General features: G+C 47.1%; 2 protein-coding genes across 9 annotated transcripts in view; one reads left to right on the top strand and one right to left on the bottom strand.

The window, feature by feature from the left end:
• LOC117224361 (uncharacterized) overlaps nucleotides 1–8,946 on the top strand; it is a 55,422-nt gene extending 46,476 nt beyond the window's left edge. For all 4 annotated transcript variants that reach the window (XM_033477228.2, XM_033477227.2, XM_033477229.2 and 1 more), the window contains 2 exons: nucleotides 4,024–4,160; nucleotides 5,322–8,946. In XM_033477228.2, coding sequence (XP_033333119.2) covers nucleotides 4,024–4,160; nucleotides 5,322–7,724 — 2,540 coding nt within the window. In that variant the 3' untranslated portion in view covers nucleotides 7,725–8,946. The remainder of the gene's footprint in view (nucleotides 1–4,023; nucleotides 4,161–5,321) is intronic.
• Ror (tyrosine-protein kinase transmembrane receptor Ror) overlaps nucleotides 1–18,286 on the bottom strand; it is a 304,300-nt gene that overhangs the window by 225,738 nt on the left and 60,276 nt on the right. The window lies entirely within an intron of this gene.

The following is an 18,286-nucleotide window of genomic DNA, read 5'->3' as shown; positions in this document are numbered from 1 at the left end:
GGATGGCTTGTCGCGGAGGCGATGAGAGTTGTCGCCACTTTGCTGCCAGCTGCGAGATTGATGGGTCACGCGAAATTTCGGCGAAGGAACCTGGGGATCGATCTATCGCTCGCGGTTTACGTTGATCGCGACGCTTTAGTGTCTGTAGAGTAAGTGGGGCCGGTTACTGTGCGGTGCCTTTGACTTGTTCTCGGGTATAATTAACTTTATATTTATCGAAGAAGGTATATTAAATTTGTTTGTTCTTTTATTTGCTTCATTTTCGAACGGAAAATTCAAAAAATGTAGCCATACGAAGGCACAGTAATTGGTCACCACACGATTACCTGCTCTACTATCCTGTGCAATCTTGGATCGTGCGATTATCCTTTCGAAGGAGCAGCAAAACTATTTAGAATAGAATTATTCGTTTATTCATTTATTCATAACTTCATTAACAATTTTTTGGTCCTTCTATAAATATCACAAAAACTTTCAAATTTGTATTATTAATTTATATTATTTATATCTTCAGTATATCTTCAATATATCTGTATTTATATCTTCAAATTTATGCGAGAAATCGCAAATATTAAAGTTTCGAAATTACCAAACGGTTTGGTTATTCCACGATCTGGGCACTTGATCCCAGTCACTGACAGGCAATTTCCTCGGTTGTAAAGCGCGAGACAGCCTCGACAAGACACACTTGGTATCGCAAACAGGTCGCGAATCGTCGGATGCTCGTACGGCCGACCGGCCTCTGGCTTGCGAATCACCTCGATATTAATTATTACTCCTGCTACGGAAATATTTCCGGGACTGCGTAGCCTCCGTTCGGAAGAGGTACATAAACAGAGACGACGTACATTAACTCGGAGATTGGTACGCGTTCTGGAAAAAGCAGAGGAAAACGTCGGTCGCGGGCCGACGCGGGCCGTGGCGGGTCGGGCCGGGTCGGCTCGGTCCGCGACGGGACTCGCCCTTTTCTCGAGCAAGAAGCTGATCAAAGCGGTGGCGGCAGCGAGCCGCGCATATTTGGTTTCGTCAAGTTCCCATCGGCTCCTCCTCCGTGCGGCCCCTTTGAAAAATGGAAATTGCGTCCGGGACGCAAACGAACGAACGCGGAGGAAACGCCTGTGGGCTGTGTTCCCTTTGAACGGGAAACAAGAAATCGCGTAAGCCCGGCTGATTGAACCCCGGGCGCAGAAGTTCGCGCCTCTGTTTGCCCAGCGAAGGTAAAAATATTTACGGGCCCGATATTAACGAGCCTGGAACTCCGAGGAGCCCTCCTTTTTCAACTGACGGCTCTCTCTCTCTCTCTCTCTCTCATTAAATTATACGAGTTTCTACACAATCTAATACTATAATAAACACAGGATGATTCCTGAGGTCATTTCAAGCAACTTTTTCCTTTACAGAAATTTTCTCCGAGGCTTCGTTTACGAGTTATTCACGAAAAACGCTGGTCAATGAGATGCGAGCTCGCCTGGCGCCAGGCGGCCGAGCCAATCAGCGGAACTGGGCTTCGCCTAGCGCCAGCAGAGTGCTCGCCTCCCATTGGTCACCGTTTTCGATGAATAACTCGTAAACGACGCCCCGGAGAAAATGTTTGTAAAGGAAAAAGTTACTTCAAACGACCTCAGGAATCGCCCTATTCCAAGCGTTAACACAATCATGAGAAACCCTGTATAACGGACAGATAATTCGCGCTCACCCGGTGGAAAGGTGACGGACGCGCGAACGGCGCGAAGAATTCGCGGTGGTCCGGGCAATTTGTCGGCCGGCGTAATGCCTTTAAATATCATGGTCGGGTCGGACGAGATATCAGCTAATTCCGCGAATTCCTCCGCGGGGGCGTAGGCCAAAAGCGAGAAAGGGATGAACGGTCACGGTGGACAGAGGTCGCGTACTCTCGCGCGCGCGCAACTCGGCGAGAACGACCGTGAGCGAGCGCGAGTTTTAATAGGATCCAAATAGCCGTCGGTGTCCGCGCGGAAAATCCGAATTTATGAACCACCGGAAAGATTTAAATTATTTAAATTTCCGAGAACCGTGCGCGCTCTAATCCTGATTTACCACATGGCTTTTCTTGTTACACCGGCGCGGGTCGCCGAGCAGATTAACCGACCTGTTATCACGCGGATGCTTATGAACCGTGTTCGTCTCGCCGATAAGCAGACCGTGAAACTGGACCAAACAGCGTTTCCAAGTCGCCGGGATATGAGCACGATTCTTCCTGAAGGTTATGGTTGAGGTCTCGTCACCGAGGTTATATTGTACGCTGACTTGTGTTGCTTATGGTTGGATAAGCCAAACATATTTCATTTAGATTATATTATATTGTAATATGTATGATTATATAATATATATGTAATATTTAATATCATATAAATATATCATATAATTACATATAATATATAATATCATATAAATATATCAAATAATTACATATACATATATAATATTATATAATTATATACAATGTATAACATCATATATATAACTATATATAATATTTAATATTTCATATAATATATTTAAGCCAAATATATTCTTCTTAACCATGTAGCAGACGCGTAATATCGAGAACATGCAACGACGTCACGAACACGTAAAAATTCGCAGTCTATTAATAAGCTTGTAACGGATACGATACTAAACCCCTCCCAAAAAAATCAAAGTATAAGTTACCCGGAGTAAAGGAATCACGCAAAAGGGACGCCCGAATCCAGCAGAATCGAGAGGCCGGGGTTTCCTCGCCGCAGAAAAGGCAGCCCCGGCCCCATTACTCGCGTGTTTGCTTTAAACTCCGCGTTTCCTCCGCACTTCCTCCGCCGTCATGGCGCAAGTACACGGCATTAATCACCCCGAAACAGGCAGTAAAGCACAAAGGAAGCAAACTGGAAGTCCTGTTAATCGGTCCCCTAATCTCCGGGGTCCTGGGCGGCCGTGGGCGGCGGGCGATCGATCAAAAAAACCGTGTCAAGAGGAGGGAAGGCCGTGCAGCGATCGCGATTTTTCATTTGTTTCGCGCGAAACAGGCCTTTCGTCGGGCCGGGGGATAGCGTGTGCCGGCGCTTTATTCGTATCTCTGTGCCCGGTTAAGTAATTGGACGGTCTGGCCCGGGTGATTTATCACCGGTTCCTTGACGGAAAGAAAGACGAAGGGTTAGAGGCCAGAGATTGTTGCCGAGGCTTGACCAATGATCGATCGTTTCGATAGGTGCACCGTCTGTTGTCGGCCCGGGGATCGTGATTAAGTGATTTCCGCGGAAAAAACACATCGCGAACAGTGCGCGCCTAGACGTGGCAACGGGAATGGAAAGTTCGAGTAAGCTCGTTTCCCGCGGGACTTCGATAAACCGTCGGCTAAGTAGTTCCGCGTGCGAAAAGGTTTGTTTAGTTTCGCGAATTTTTCGACGGCGCGAAGCGGTCGACGTCTATTTAGTCTCCAAGGCGGCATTAGGGTAGTTTCATATAGACTAGCCGAAATTATACAGTCGGTAGTCGACGTCTACGCCATCTTCATGACGTAGTTAGACTGCTAGATCGTCGTGGATCAGCCGAAATAAAAATTAAACAATTGTTTAAACGCGCTGCGCGAAAGAATTATAGCAGATAAAAATGGAGCAAAATAGACCAACTTCGACCGACGATAATTCCGCGAAAAATCATCGTAGGACAGTGATATTTCCTTTAAATTAAAGCTCGAAGCCTCGACTTTAAGGTACTTTTCTCGATTTTATGTTCGATGCACCCTCGACGCTTGGACTCGTCAGACTCCCACGCGTGTACTGCTGCGTTAAAGGCGCCAATTTCATTGACAATTCAATGAACCATTTGCTTTAATGTAGCACCTTCTTCTAATATTTGTATTTAAAAGAAAATAGAAACATTGGAAAGCGTGTCGATAGACTTCCGGTGAATAAAGCGTTTTAATAAGAGACCCTGCGCGAACATAACCTTCGAAGAGCACGCGCGATTCCCGGAAAAAAGTCACCGCTCGAAAATCTTCGTAACAGAACGTTCGATTGATTCCAGGCCAGAATGACATCAAGAAGCTGCGCAAGGAGAACGAGCAACTGCGTAGGGAGATATGGAGCCTACGGGACGAGTACGACAAGCTCGAGGAGATCCTGAAGAGGCAGAAGAGCCGCGAGGAGAGCGAAGAATACGAGGTAGTCCGCGGGAAATTGGGTGTAATGAGGGACGAGTGATCAATAATTCGATTCCGTGGACTTCCGGGGCTGTTTGTTGCCGGGCTCGTTTACCTCCCCCCTCCTCCCACCCTCCGATAAATCTCTTAGTACTCCAATAAAAGGAAGGTCCTCGGTCCTCCCCCCTCGGCGATACGTAAACAACGATGCTACCACTGTTATTGCATTTCGGATAAAAACGTTACCCAGATCGCTGATCCTAGTTCGGGTCCCTTCCGGTGTGGACATTGCCGCTAAAGAGGGTCTTTGTCTCGAGGGTAAAGAGAAATCGATATTCTTGCCGTTTCTTGATCTTCGTGTGTACACGTATATATACCATTTCATTCTTGGGTTTATGTTTTATCGTCCAATGCAATTGTGTTGTGGCAGTCAGTCTGTAATACTATTGACTGGAGTATTATGGTATGTTCGTTGAAACTGTTCGTTCATTTATTCGTGGTTCGACGCAAAATCTTTTGTTACACTTTCAAAAGACCTATATTATTATCAAGAAGTGCGATTAGAAGAACGATTATTTTAACAAATGATCGGCTTAATTTTGAGAAATCTTGTGCGATGCTTAAAAACTACAATTAAAAACTGAAACTCAAATAAGGGGGAATACAATGTCTCAGATTGTTCGCTTTTGTTTACAAGCTAAAGAAAAATTAGGGAGAATTCACTGTATCCTCAAAGTGATTTAACCCAGAGATTTGATTCGGAAAATGTATTTCTGGAGGCGAAAGAGTGCATCTATAAAAGTGTTTCCCAAGCCAGTCAAGACTTTCTCGATGCCATTTCTCCCAAACAATTATAAAACCCGAAAATAGGAGAGCAATTTCATTCGGGCAACTGACTTCCACGTCGCACAATTTTCACGAGTCCAGAATAATCGCGATGAATCCGCAAACGAAACTGCGAAGACGCCTCGAAAAATGAACCCCGAACCAATCGTACTCTCTCGCTGCGACATCCGGTCCAAAAGAAAGATAAAACTCGCGGATGACTCTGTTCAAAAAGGTCGTTTAAATCGCAGAAATCCGGAAACTTCTCTAAACCGTCGGTATATCAGCTCGGTTCTGCGGAGATATCGCGTCAGTCCGCTGATTAGATGGCGAAATTCCAGAGCGTCTTGTATTTCAGATTCGCTCCGACGAGGATGACGGTCCGCAGTCCGACTATTCCCTCGAGGAAGAGGAGGAGGAGGAGGACGAGGAGGACGAGGAGGAGGAGGAGGAGTTCGACGAGGACAAAACCACTCGGGTACCCGGCAAGGATCTCAATAAAGCTGAACAGCTAGAGAACGCGGAGAACCAGAAAATCTCCTCGGAAAAGATGACCAGCAGCAGCCTGCACAGACTGCACGTCGATTTCGACGACCTGTCGGTGGTCGAGGAGGAGGAGGAGCTGAAGAAGGAGAAGGACAAAGGGTCCTCGGAAGATGGCCAGCTGCCGAAAGAAGAGAAGAGCCCGTTCCCGGTCTTCAAGCCGAGACACCTACACGAGAACATCCCGTTTTATCCGGCCGCGTACGAGCCGCCCGGCCTAAGTGCTTCCAACTACTATTCCGAGTGTCCCTTCAAGTTCCCGAGCACCTTGAATCTGATGATGGCGCCAGCCATGCAGGAAATGGTGTCCCCGAGATTACAGACGGACACGTTGCACCCTGGACCGAGTCTGGAGAACGATCAGATGGTGCACGCGCCGCCCGCGGGCTGGCAAACGAACCTAACGATTCCTCAGAAGCAGATCGCCCAATTCGGTGCGATCGACGCGGAGGCTTACGGTCGCGACCAGCAACGCTTCGCGTCGTTCTCGACGTTCTCCGCGCCTCTTCAAAGGAGAAATCTCGGGCCCAAGGAAGGAAGCTGCGTGTACGCACCCTTCGGGGACCAGATGGACCCTGAAACGGTAACCGAAAACGGCTGGGTCTTCGACGTCGGTCCGTTGAAAGACTCGAGGACAAAGGACGCCGAGGACAAGCCTAAACACTTTTTCGCCCCGTTGCCCTCGAAGACGAAGAGACAGCCCGACGACGCCTCGCCGACGATCAGCCACTTCGGCACCGGGAGCAGCTCCTGTAGCGCGAAGACCGAGTCCACGGTGGTGTCCAAGAGCCATCTGATGCTGCAGAAAGGATCGGCCGACGTTTACGTGAACGGGGCTATACCCTGCGAAGACAACGTATTCAGAAGCAAAGGCGAGCAGAGGACGTTCCTCAGCACGGACAACCTGCTGATCGAGGACAGGTCCTGCAACCAGTTGACGAAGTCCATGTCCTGTCAGGATCTGTCCACGGAGTCTCAGCCAGCCTCGATGATCAGCGCGGAGGCCAGGCCGCAGATAATGACCCAGAGCGACAACACCTTGGACAACATATCGGACTCGAAGCCGTACAGGTCCCACATAAGCGTCACCCTGAAGAGGCCGCCCAGGAAGCAACCGGCCAGCCCGGACACGCCGGAGGTCCCCAAACTGCCGACGATGGACTATCGAGTGTTCAAGAACCCTTTCCTGAGAACCTTCGATCCGGCCTCCGGTTACAGAGACCAGAGCAACGTGACCAGACCCCTGTCGGTCCAGGTGAGCGACGACAATCCTCGCTACTTCCGATCTCAGCACAACGCTCCGAATTTCCATCGCGCGGGTCCGCTGGCGGACAGGTACAGGCCAGTGCAAACGGATCAGAGCCGTCTTCTGATCCCCTCGAACCAGTTGCTGAACGGGAAACTGATCTCCCCGGCTGCCAAACACGAGATCCAGGTGACCTCCTTCGAGAAGCCCAGCCCTCACACCCTGATCGGCCCGTCGAACCCGTACGAGCTGTCCACTTTACGAAGGATCACGTCCAACGCTTACTTGCAGAGCCAGAACCTGTACCAGAACATGTCGTACGTTCCAAGAACGGGTTTGTACCCGCAGAGAGGGCTGATGTACTACGACAGCCAAGCGCTGAAGGTCCCCGTGCAGACCCAGACGTCGATCGACGGGGACTCTCACCACGAGGACGAGCAGACTTGTTCGCACGAGGAGAGCGCGCCGAGTACTCCGAGCGGGCAGCGTCGGAGGAGGACGATCCGGAAGGAGAAGGCGCTGAAGACGCTGAACAACCTCTCCCCGACGGTGCAAAGGAGGTCCCTGAAGAAGCAGATCAGCGTGGCTTCGTCGGAGGTGCCGGAGTCGCCTGGCAAGGCTCCGAGGCAGAGAGCCAGGAGGCTCAGCATCACCACGACCACGACGTCCGAGGGCCAGGAGGACAAGCACGAGAGCAGGTCCTCTTCGTCCGGGCAGGACTCGCCGAAGAAGGAGCAGACGAGAAGGGTGTCGCTGTACTTCAACGCCAAGAAGAGACCCTCCCTAGCCTCGGTGAAGACCAACCGGAGCGGCAGCCTGGACATGTCGAAGGACAAGGACGCGATGATGAGCTCGGAGCGCGAGAGGACCACCTCGACCAGCAGCAGAGACACCCCTTCCAAGTCCAGGAAAGCGAGCACCAGCAGCGGCAGCGTGCCCTGGTGCGCCTGCTGGGGTAATGGCTGCATCTAGCCTCGGTGATAAACTCGACCGGCCTCTGAAAGTCTGCTGACTAATTCAACAGGCCTGGGAGACACTTAGGCGAACCAGTCTTCGCGAAGAGGACGCAATTGTGAGCACGCTGGAATTGATGGCGGCCATTGCGGGCTTACGACGGGGGACCTCTTAGGGCCGAGTGTTCTGATGGAAGATGGCGCAATGTTCTAAATGTTCGAGACTATGGAATAGCAATGGGGGTCGTATGGGATTGTACGGGACTGTGTAGATCGCAAGGGGTGCGCGTGACCAGGGAGCGGTGAACCTTTTTGGGAAGTGGGGCAAATGATCGTTACTTTGGACTTTTTTAGGACTAGCTAGTGGATCGCTGGTAAATTAGGTGCGCAGTTTAAAATGCTAGCGATTATGGTACGAGAAATGGTAATTCGAGTTATGCAGCTCGTTTTTATAGTTGTTGACGATTCATGACCATAAAAATGAACTGCAAGGATCGAGAATAATCGTATCTCCACTCCCTAAATTGTCCATTTTTGTGGGCAATCCGAGCGTCAATTAGAGAGACATTAATAATCGTATCTTCTCTTCCCAAAATTGTCCATTTTTGTGGACAATCCGAGCGTCGGTAAGGGAGACGTTACTGTATCCGAATGAAACATCGATCCCAGGACGACGTACTCTACGAGAAGCAATATTGCCCTTCGGCGTCACTACGCGAAACCGTTGCGGCCAATGGCGGCGGTCGTAAAAATGGCGGCGACAGAACCGGGCTACCATAAACCCGGTGCTGTCCAGGTGACGGTGGCGTCCAAGGTGTTTTTCCAGCAAGAGATACGCGACGTTCGAGGCGGTCGCGGATCGAATTAAACATTGGAATTAATATTTAATCAGCGCCGTTCGCAACCCCTCGCCGGCCCGAGCTCCGTCGAGGCTTCACGACCTAAATTTCGCTGGATTATCGGACTATCTTCCGGCGTGGCCACGCCGGTTCAGTGAAATAAAAGTTAATAGCACTTTACGGAGCGAATGCTGATGGCAACTGTGCCTCGCCGAGGGTCTCTGCCGCGGAGATGATCGTTCATGCATTTATTTAGCATTAATGCTGCATCGTGTACATATCATGTATAATGTATATTGGTATGGTGTATCGCTAATTTGACCGTCCCTATTTACGTACTTAAACTCGGCTGCATTCTAATTTGTGTATAAAAGAGAAATATAAAACGAGTAATCACTTCTACACGTGTTTCCGTTCTTTTATATCGACGATGCGGTCGATGCAATGGCACGGTTAATCGATTTTATAATATATACATTCGATTTGGAAAGTATACGCGTATTTTTTCTTTCAGTAAAATGTTTTGAAACGTAAAACAAAATGATAGAACGTTGCAAATAATTTATATAATATTGTTGCGAATCACTCCCTTTCTCTCGCGTCACGAGACACTTTATTTACAATAAAGAATATAAACTATGATACAATCATATTTCAGATCTTTCAATTTGAAATATGTTGCTCCGATTGTCTATTGGTAACACACTTCCGTGGCAACCCCTATCTTCCATTATTTTTTCAAGGAGCTGCTCACAACAGGGCAGTTTCACATTACAGCGACTTGATTCGGACAAGTCGCCGTAACAATATATAATATAATATGACAAGATCGCATGATCGATCGTTAACGATGATTAATTCCCGTGGAAACTATCCAGGCCGCTGAAACGGCTCCGGGGATGGAAAGTGTAGGGTAGGTGGCCGTGGACGAGCGATCGAGCATAATCCGACCGGGCAGAAGTTCGTCAAATGTACGCGCGAGCCCCGTGATTCACCATAAACGGTCCGCAATTTCGTGGAAGCTTTTCATCGAGCCAGGTAAGATATTACCGCCGATGGATCGCCGGTATTTTCGGACCGAGTCATTCGTTCCTCTCTATAATTCATCGAATTATTGATTATTCCGGCGAACTTATTCTAAGAGCCCCATTTATTAATGGCCCCGGCGGGGTTGCCAGCTAAAGGCAAAGTTCGCGAGCATCTTCCTGGTAAACTTCTGAAGCGTTCTGTGTTCGGGTTACTCTCTCCTCCCTCTCTGCCAACCCTCTCTGGCCCTTCTGCTTAAAGGGGTTGCGCGACCGAGGAAAAATTTAAAGGGGTCCCGAGAACTGAATCGGCCGGATTAATTGAACGCGCTTGCAATTAAACGCGCACGCATTCTTGTGCTCCGCTGCGACTGCGCGGAGGACTCCTTTCGGGGAAACGAGGATGCTAAATACTATAATATAGTAATAAACTATATACATATATAATAATAATAATAATAATAATAATAATAATAAACTAAATGTAGACAGCTGACTGTCTCCTTCGACCGCAAGCCATCGATTTTCACCGTAAATAAAATCCGCAGAGTGCAGTGATTATCGATTTACGGCGTCCGACAACGGTGATTACGATTTCCATAGCCGCGAGCCGCTCAAAATATCGGACAATATATATATATATATACATCGTGCAATATTTATCAAAGCGGCGTGTCCCAAATAAAATCCGAGCGAAACCGTGGCGCGCGCGCGACACCCCCGGTTAGACGCACACAGGGCGGTTCAATAAGGCAAGTTCGGGTCTCGCGTCAGCTAAAATTGAATTTCCCGAGGCACGAGGGGGGTCGAGGGCGGGGGGTGGGTCCGCGAAAAAATTCCGTCTGCGATTTATCGTCGGGCGTCGCCAGCCGTCGCGCCGCCAATTACGCGAGCAGAGGAATATTTCAGCGGCGGGTGTATCGAGCCCGGGTGTATCAGTTCGACAAACAAATTGGTAAAATCCGGCGGTGACGAACTAATAGTCTTCCAATTATTCCGCGCGGAGAGATTTAACCGGCGACAGACGGGGCACAGCCCTCTGGCTCCTCTTGGTCGAGGTCGAGGAGAACGGGGGGGGGGGGGGGAGGTTCAAAGAAAAAGGAGGCCGGATCGTCGCACAATGCTTGTCGGGTGTAAAGCTTTTCAGAGGGGCGGTGCGCTCGCGGGAAAAGGCGCGGGCAGGTTGCAAGGGTGTCAACGCCTGCGAAGACGAGAGAGTGAGAGCGGGACGACGGGTGCCGGAGGGTGGCGAAAGGGGGCGGTGAAGGAGCGAGGCGGTGGTGTGGCGCAGACTGGCGCAATTAAAATGCAAATTATCTCTTTTCGCGAGGCCATATTTCCAGAAGAGCCGGGCGCGCTCGCGCGAGCTCGCGCTACTACCCTACGCCGCCGCTGCCGCTGCCGCCGCCGCCGTCACCGATTAACTTGGAACTAATTTACGGGGACGACTCCGACGCCCAAGTCAGAGGAAGACGTTTTGTCTCGGCGCAGATAGACCCGCTACGTTAATACGGGCTAATGTCATTTGCAAATGTCAGTCGGGGCTAGTTTCTTCCCTGGCAGCGTGATTTCCGTCGGCCCGGAGACGAAGGACCCGGCGAAATTGCGATCCTCTTCGAGCGCCGGGAACCGCCGAGATTAGAAAGGAGAACTTGTACAAGGTTCCGGGATCGTCCTTCGGTATTCACCAGAGACGATTCCGTGCGTGAACTTCGGAAAACCGGGGGCGGACCCGCTGGTTTCGCGAATTTCAACCGATATTCGTTTCGCGGTTAATTCCATCCGATTGATTAATAATTGCGTTGTTTCTAGCGCGTTGCACGACCGGACGAAGTAGACGACAGATTCGTAATGTAATCGGTATGCAGGGTACCCCGAAATTATGGTACTTCCGCGAAACGAGTTCTCGAGCTCGTTCGAAGTACGTAATGTCTCTCTAATTGACGCCCAGATTGACCACAAAAATGGACAATTTAGGGAGAAGAGGGACGATTATTCGATCCTCGCAGTTCATTTTTACAGTCACCAATCGTCAACAACTATAAAAACGAGCTGCAAATTGTCCATTTTAGTGGACAATCTGAGCGTCAGTAAGGGAGACATTGCTGTAACTATGAATAGAAGCGGACACGCAGTTTCAATGTTGCTAACGCGGCAATAATGGAGGAAGGCGAACGATTCGTTTCGCTCGGGCTGTTTTTTTTGTTTTCAGTTGACGAGAAAACGTGGGAATTCTATCTATGACCGGCGGCGTGTAATTTGAAATTCAAAATCTGCTGCTCATTAATGCAGGGCACGAATAGCAAAGAGTGCTTCCAGCAGAGGAAACCGGGAACATTAATAAAGAAGATTAACATGTTTATTGTAGTTTGAACTACGAAGTTAAATCTCTCAGCGGATATGAAACCAATTTCTCTCTTCGCTTATCCCGGTTGATGGAAATACCAACCTTCGCATCGCTCCGCGATCGAGGCGTGAAATTTTGAAATTTAAATAACCGCGTAGCCGATGACGGCCGTGATTTTCGATTCGCGTGCTTCTTTTTGTTGTTGTTGTTGGAAAAACTACGAAATTTCGATATCGTGCTGCCATTAGATAGACGCGGCCATATTTTATTTGAAATGAAAATGAACCATTTGGAATCGTTCGTTTCAAACCATTGTGTTCACAACCCTTTGTTTCGAAAATAATGATATCGACCCATTTGAAACAATAGCAATTATTTCGAATAATGAATTATTTGATGATCCTCGAAATGATTGACATAACCTCGAAATTATTTTCAAATAATACATTCTTTTGTCATTCCTGCATATCTAATATGACAAAAAACATAACGTAATAATTTGAAATATTATTCCATAATAACAATATCACCTCGAATAATATTCCAAATAACGTAACTTCAAATCTGCCTAGGTCTGCTATCTCGACCGAAACAATTTTAATCGGCGAATCGAACTGGACCGCGATCGCGTGAAATTAAAAGGCCGAGTAATTAAAAATAATCAACACCCCCTCGATGCATTACGGTCCTCCGAGGTGTTTTCAAGGTTAGGCTAGACAGACCGACCGGTTGAAACGCGAAGACCAGAAGAATCGTGCGAACAAAGCGAGTCGGGTTCCAGCTCTAATTAATAGCCGGATCGAAATTTACAGTAATTGAGCAACAGGCTGGCCCGATACGTCTATCGTTTCGTTCGCGAACAGGCCTAACTGCTCGCTGGCCCGATATCACGCAACACAGCTCCGAAGATTATCGGATGGGAATAGTATGCAACTCGACCCCATGAATTCCAATTAAAAGGCTATCGCAAGTATTTATAGTCCGAAGAGACTGGCCCGATATCTGCTGCCGCTGCAACGGCCGTTAAGATGATCAGGTTTAATTACGCACCTCGTAAACCATTTACCTGATGGCTGGGAGTGGATCCTCGGGCCCCGGGATTCGCGCGAACTGAATTTTACGGGGACAAGTGTACAGTTGTTACCTGGAAAGAGACAAAATGGTCGTTAACGATACCTGGCCTCGCTGGAAAAAAGCGATACTGGTTTAATTCAGCGGATAGTTCGTGTACGACATGCGAGTCTAACAATTTTATTCGATCAGCGGTGAACTGTGATTTCGTTGCTTCGTGAAAGATGTTAATTATTTCAGATACTTTGAATTATTCGAGACACACACACGTGAAACTCTTATTTACATTTACTTAGCTCATTTCAACTAAAATGATAAAAATCGTTTAAGTGAGCAACATCTTCGTCTGCGAACTATTGCTCTCTCTCTCTCTCTCTCTCTCTCTCATTTTACAAAATAAAGGCAAATTCAAGGAACGCCATCATTTCTTCGGAACAGAGAAGAATATATATATATTAATTTAGCGTTTATCGACTCTCTTTAAAAAGGAGTCATTTTCTTATTCTCTCAGCTCGGTTTCACCCCCATAAATAAACGAATAAAAATCGTTTATGATAGCAACGCTTCCCCTGCAAACATCCTAGCACATCCAATGAAACTAGCATCGTCGAGAAGGTGTTGCAAAAATTCAAGCAGCGACGTCGAATAAATCAAAGGAACGCTTTTCGCGTAGTTTTTTTTCACTCTTTACAAGCGAAGTCTCTCGCAGCTCGTAAAAAATCGTCTCGAGCGCACGGTAAACAGTTGCCCGAACAGGAAAGAATTTTCATTGAAACGAAAGAACGTTTCGGAAGTGCTGTGAAAGGGATGGGGATGAGGGTGGGGACGACGGCCGTCGCGGTGTCGAGTAGAATAACGCGAACAAGTAAGAAATTCTTGTTTCAACTTTTAATATTAGACGGCAAAACGCGCGCGCGCGTCTTGTCGGACGGCATACGAGTGACCATCCGTGGAGATATTACGTCCGTGAGGGGGAAAATTACGCGAGAACGTAATAAAGCTTCGTCTTTTGGCGAAAATTCTCCGTCGGAAGAGGGAGAGGACCCTCTTGGCGTTCAAGCGAAAGAGTAATGAAACTGCTGCAAGTGTAATATGAAATAACGAGAAAACAACGGGGGCGGGCGGATTCTTGGAAGGTTCCGCAGGCTCGAGGAACGCGGAGTGTTTGAAATTTGTTTAGCGAGAAACTTGCAGCCGCTTCTCCATCTGCCTTTTTTATTAGAGCCGGAAAGGCCCACCGCCGCAGCCCCCCCTCTCCCCGGAGGAATATTTTATCGAGCTTTCTAGGCTGAAACTTCCGGCGAGATGTTTCGAAATTTTTGCTTCCTCGCGGAGGGGATGATGCGCATTTTTTAACTGAATTCTTACACCATTTTTTTTTCGTCTCCGTTAACCGAAACGAACGAGAAACATACCGAAGATTTTACACACACATTTCATTCGAATATTTCGTTTCACTCGTAGCTTTACATTTTATAGATCACGATAAAGTAAAATGACGTTTTTATGGCAGTCCGCCCTGGAAATCTCGTTCGCCAACGGGGATGACACACATTTCAAATGAATTCTTACACGTCTCTCTCTCTCTTTCTCTCTGTGTTACTAGAGTTCAAGGGGAGCACAGCTAATATTTTACATTTTATTTTATTCTTGGTTTTATGCTGCTATCATCCGGGATAAAGTGAAATGGAATTATCGTTGGGAGTTTTTATTCGAGAAATCTCGTTCTCGCCAAGGGATGACACGGATTTCAAATGAATCCTTACGCGTCTCTCTGTTATTCTAATTCAAAGAAAGCTGACGTTTTTTTTACATTTTATTTTATTATAATTATTTTATTTTACTTTGTTATTCATTCTTGGATTTACATTTTATTCACTGAAACTATTCGTTCATTCCGTGGTGTTTCGACACAGAATCTTCTATTATACTTTCAAACGATTATGCTACAACTATAATAGATAATCGTACGTAACAATAATAGCCTATAACAATATAATAACCTACAATGGATAATCGTATCCCAGTCTTCCCAAATAGTCAATTTTCGTTGACAACCCGAAGGAAAATCAGGGAGAACAGGCTATACAGCAATGTCTCTCTCATTGACGCTTAAATTGTCCACAAAAATGGACAATTTAGGGAGAAGAGAGACGATTATTCGAGCCTTGCTGTTTATCTTTACAGTTATAAATTGTCCACAATTATAAAAATGAGCCGCAGGGCTCGTATCTCCTCTTCCCAAATTGTCCAATTTAGTGGACAATCTGACCGTCAGTAAGGGAGACATTACTGTGCTTTCGCGACAGCTTCGTTTCGACCTATGAAATACCGCCGAACATATTTCTCCTATACATGTTTCTATTTGCCGATCCATTCGATACATTTTATGCGGCAGTCGAGAAATTAATGTACGAACGTGAGCAAATAATTGCACTGCCCTCGGGACGCGCGCGTAGCATAGATTTTAAATTAAAAATGACCCGCGCGTCGAGTCGAGCGCGGCTAGAAGTAAATCAGAGTAAGAGTCACCCCCCTATAGTAGTAGTCCCGGCGTATTATTAAACGGACACCGACGGGGCCCGATGGCAAATATCGAAATTTTTTAAATCGAGTCCGAGCGGAACTCAATTTGTACAAATGTTTCATTTGCATGAAACGTCCAATATCCTGTTATGAGCTCTCTCTCTCTCTCTCTCTCGAGTATCGCACGGCCTCTCGCAACCGGTTCGGCCGGAATCCTGCATTTTTGCAAATATTCTTTGTCGCGCAAATATTTGCGAATTTCGCCGGGATGTGAAACGAGATACAGGGCGCCCTCGACTGGGCTCTGCCTGGACTCCGCGAACAGACGAGTAGCACTCCTCCGTCCGCTGGACCGTGAAAACCACTTCATCAATTTGTTCAACTTCCGATAATCAGAATTTACATTGCCCGGCACTGTAATACCTGAATAAACTTCGCCGGAAGAACACAGCAGAGGCCAGGCACACGCTTTTTGTTCCAGCGATTCTTTTTTCCTTTCTCTTTTTTGTTTTGCGCTGGATATTTCAGCAGGTTCGCCGACAGCGGCACAAATTCCAGCGGAGATCCTTGCGATTCTTTTGTCAAGGTTTTCACAGCGATGCAACGCTGTTCCGCAGTGGTTGCGGGAAAACAAAATGATACGAGAACGAGTCGTTTTTGCTCTTAATCCTTTCGATTATGGCGGTCGAGTATGGTAAGTAAAATGTACGGAAAATATAGTGTAATAGATTCTTAATAGAAATTTAAATTTTAGTAGATTCTTGATAGGAATTTAATTGGAAATTTTAGATTACAATAGATTCTTAATAGCAATTTAAATCTTAGTATATTCTTGATAAGAACTTAACTCGAAATTTTAAATTATAATAGATTCATAATAGAAATCTAAATTAATTGATTTAAATCGGAAATCGCATCGATGATAATACATTTTCAATATAAAATTAAATTATAACGAACGTTTATTACAACGTAACGCAAAATTTACTCGATATTCATTCGTTCGTTCGTTCGTTTTAAAAAAATCATAACCAGAAAACTCAAAATAAATATTTGAAAGTAAATATTGACGTTCCAAACACCGAATAACCCGTTTCATACTTATTAACAATTATCATGAAATTACAATGAAATTCTTCGTTCGAGCACATTTTCTAACAAAGATCGGACAAAATCGAAATACAGAGATCGAATCTTGCCATTTCTCTAAAGAGAGTCGTTCCATTTACGTCGAACGCACGGCAGTTTCGTAGTTGAATAAAGAACGCAACGATATCTTAATCGTTCCCGAGAAACTCCGAAACGAGTGGAAGCCGAACGCGAAGCGGAGCGGATCGAGCCGTCGAGAGAGAGATCGTTCCTTCCAGCGCGAGAAAATATTACGATTGCGGCGAGGAAAGCGGATTTCCGGGTTAGAACGTTCCTCGGTATGCTAACGACCGACTTCGCCGATTAACTTTTCGGATAACACGGCGTTCCGATCCGGTCGGGAGCTGAATTCGCCGGTTCGGCACACTTCGGAAACTTCGGCGGAACTTTTTATTTCGCGAGCCCGCGCGATCCGCTTACTTTCCACTCGGGCTTCTCTTCTTCCCGTCGATTCCCGTCCCCTCTCCCTCTCGCCCCCTGCGAAGCCACTCCGCCACCCCATCACCCGATATCGCAGGAAATTTAAAACTGAGTGCCAAGAGTCCACGATAAAAGTCGAAAGCTCGGCGAGGTGTCTCGCGATCGAATTGCAACGCGTTTCGTTCCCTCGGCGCGCCGCGCCGCGCCGGGAAATTGCGTTCGCCTCGAGAAGCCCTTTGGCACGTGTGCCGTTGCACGCCGACAATTGATTTCTCTTAGGGTCGCGAAACGTCGGCCGAAATGAAACGCGGGTATCGGATGCTGGGGACCCGTGGATCCGAAATTAAGTGTGCCTTCGAGGGAGTTCGGAAGCCCCCTGCGATATCGCGGCGATTCCTTCGGCGGATACGAAGCGAGCTGCGCGTAGACGACCGATCGCATGATCGCGTGACTATACGGATCTCGAAAAGTTCGCATTTTTCGGGAGAAATGTTAAATACGGTTACTCGAGCTCGAGAAGGAAGTGCAAAGAAATTTCATTTTCTTTTTCTCGATCTTTGAATGGAAAGCTGTATTTTCAATTTTTATAATATTATAAAATAAAGAGTTCAGCCATGTATATATTTAAATAATAAATAATAACGGATGGTTAAAAAATGGAATTCTGGCGACAGAAAGCTTGTTGTTACGAACAACAAGAAAATCTATGAAATAATTTCTACAGGAATAAATTGAATTAGAATGTACAATTATGCAAGCTGCAAAATATGCAACAATTATCGCGATTCGATCGACCGCGTAATGGACTCACGTAAACCGCAAATGCGCCGACAAATGTGTATACTTAACGCACGGCCGACGAGACGTAAATGCCGCGAACGCAGAGACGTTTCTCCCGTGTCTAATTTTGTTCGACGGAGGCCGCCGCTAAAAGAATGCCGGACCGCTTAAAACTACTCCGGAAATGGGAATTCTTTCGTCGTTAATGGACACAGGCCACGCACGATTCCCGCTCGAGTGTTCTGTCAATTCTGTCACTTCTGAAAAGTGCTGGACCGACGGCAGAAACATCCCATTCGCCGTGTATCCACGTCGCGCGTTCCAGCACGCGTTCGCTAAAAAGAATCCATCGATCGTCGAACTGAGAAACCGATTCGACACCCCTTGGAAGTCTCGAAAGAGTTGATCGGCCTCTTTAAACGTG

The sequence above is a fragment of the Megalopta genalis genome, chromosome 13, assembly GCF_051020955.1.
Source record: "Megalopta genalis isolate 19385.01 chromosome 13, iyMegGena1_principal, whole genome shotgun sequence".
In the NCBI taxonomy this organism is placed as follows: Eukaryota; Metazoa; Arthropoda; class Insecta; order Hymenoptera; family Halictidae; genus Megalopta; species Megalopta genalis.
The sequence above is the reverse complement of the archived record's forward strand: the minus strand, read 5'-3'. Positions and strand labels throughout refer to the sequence as shown.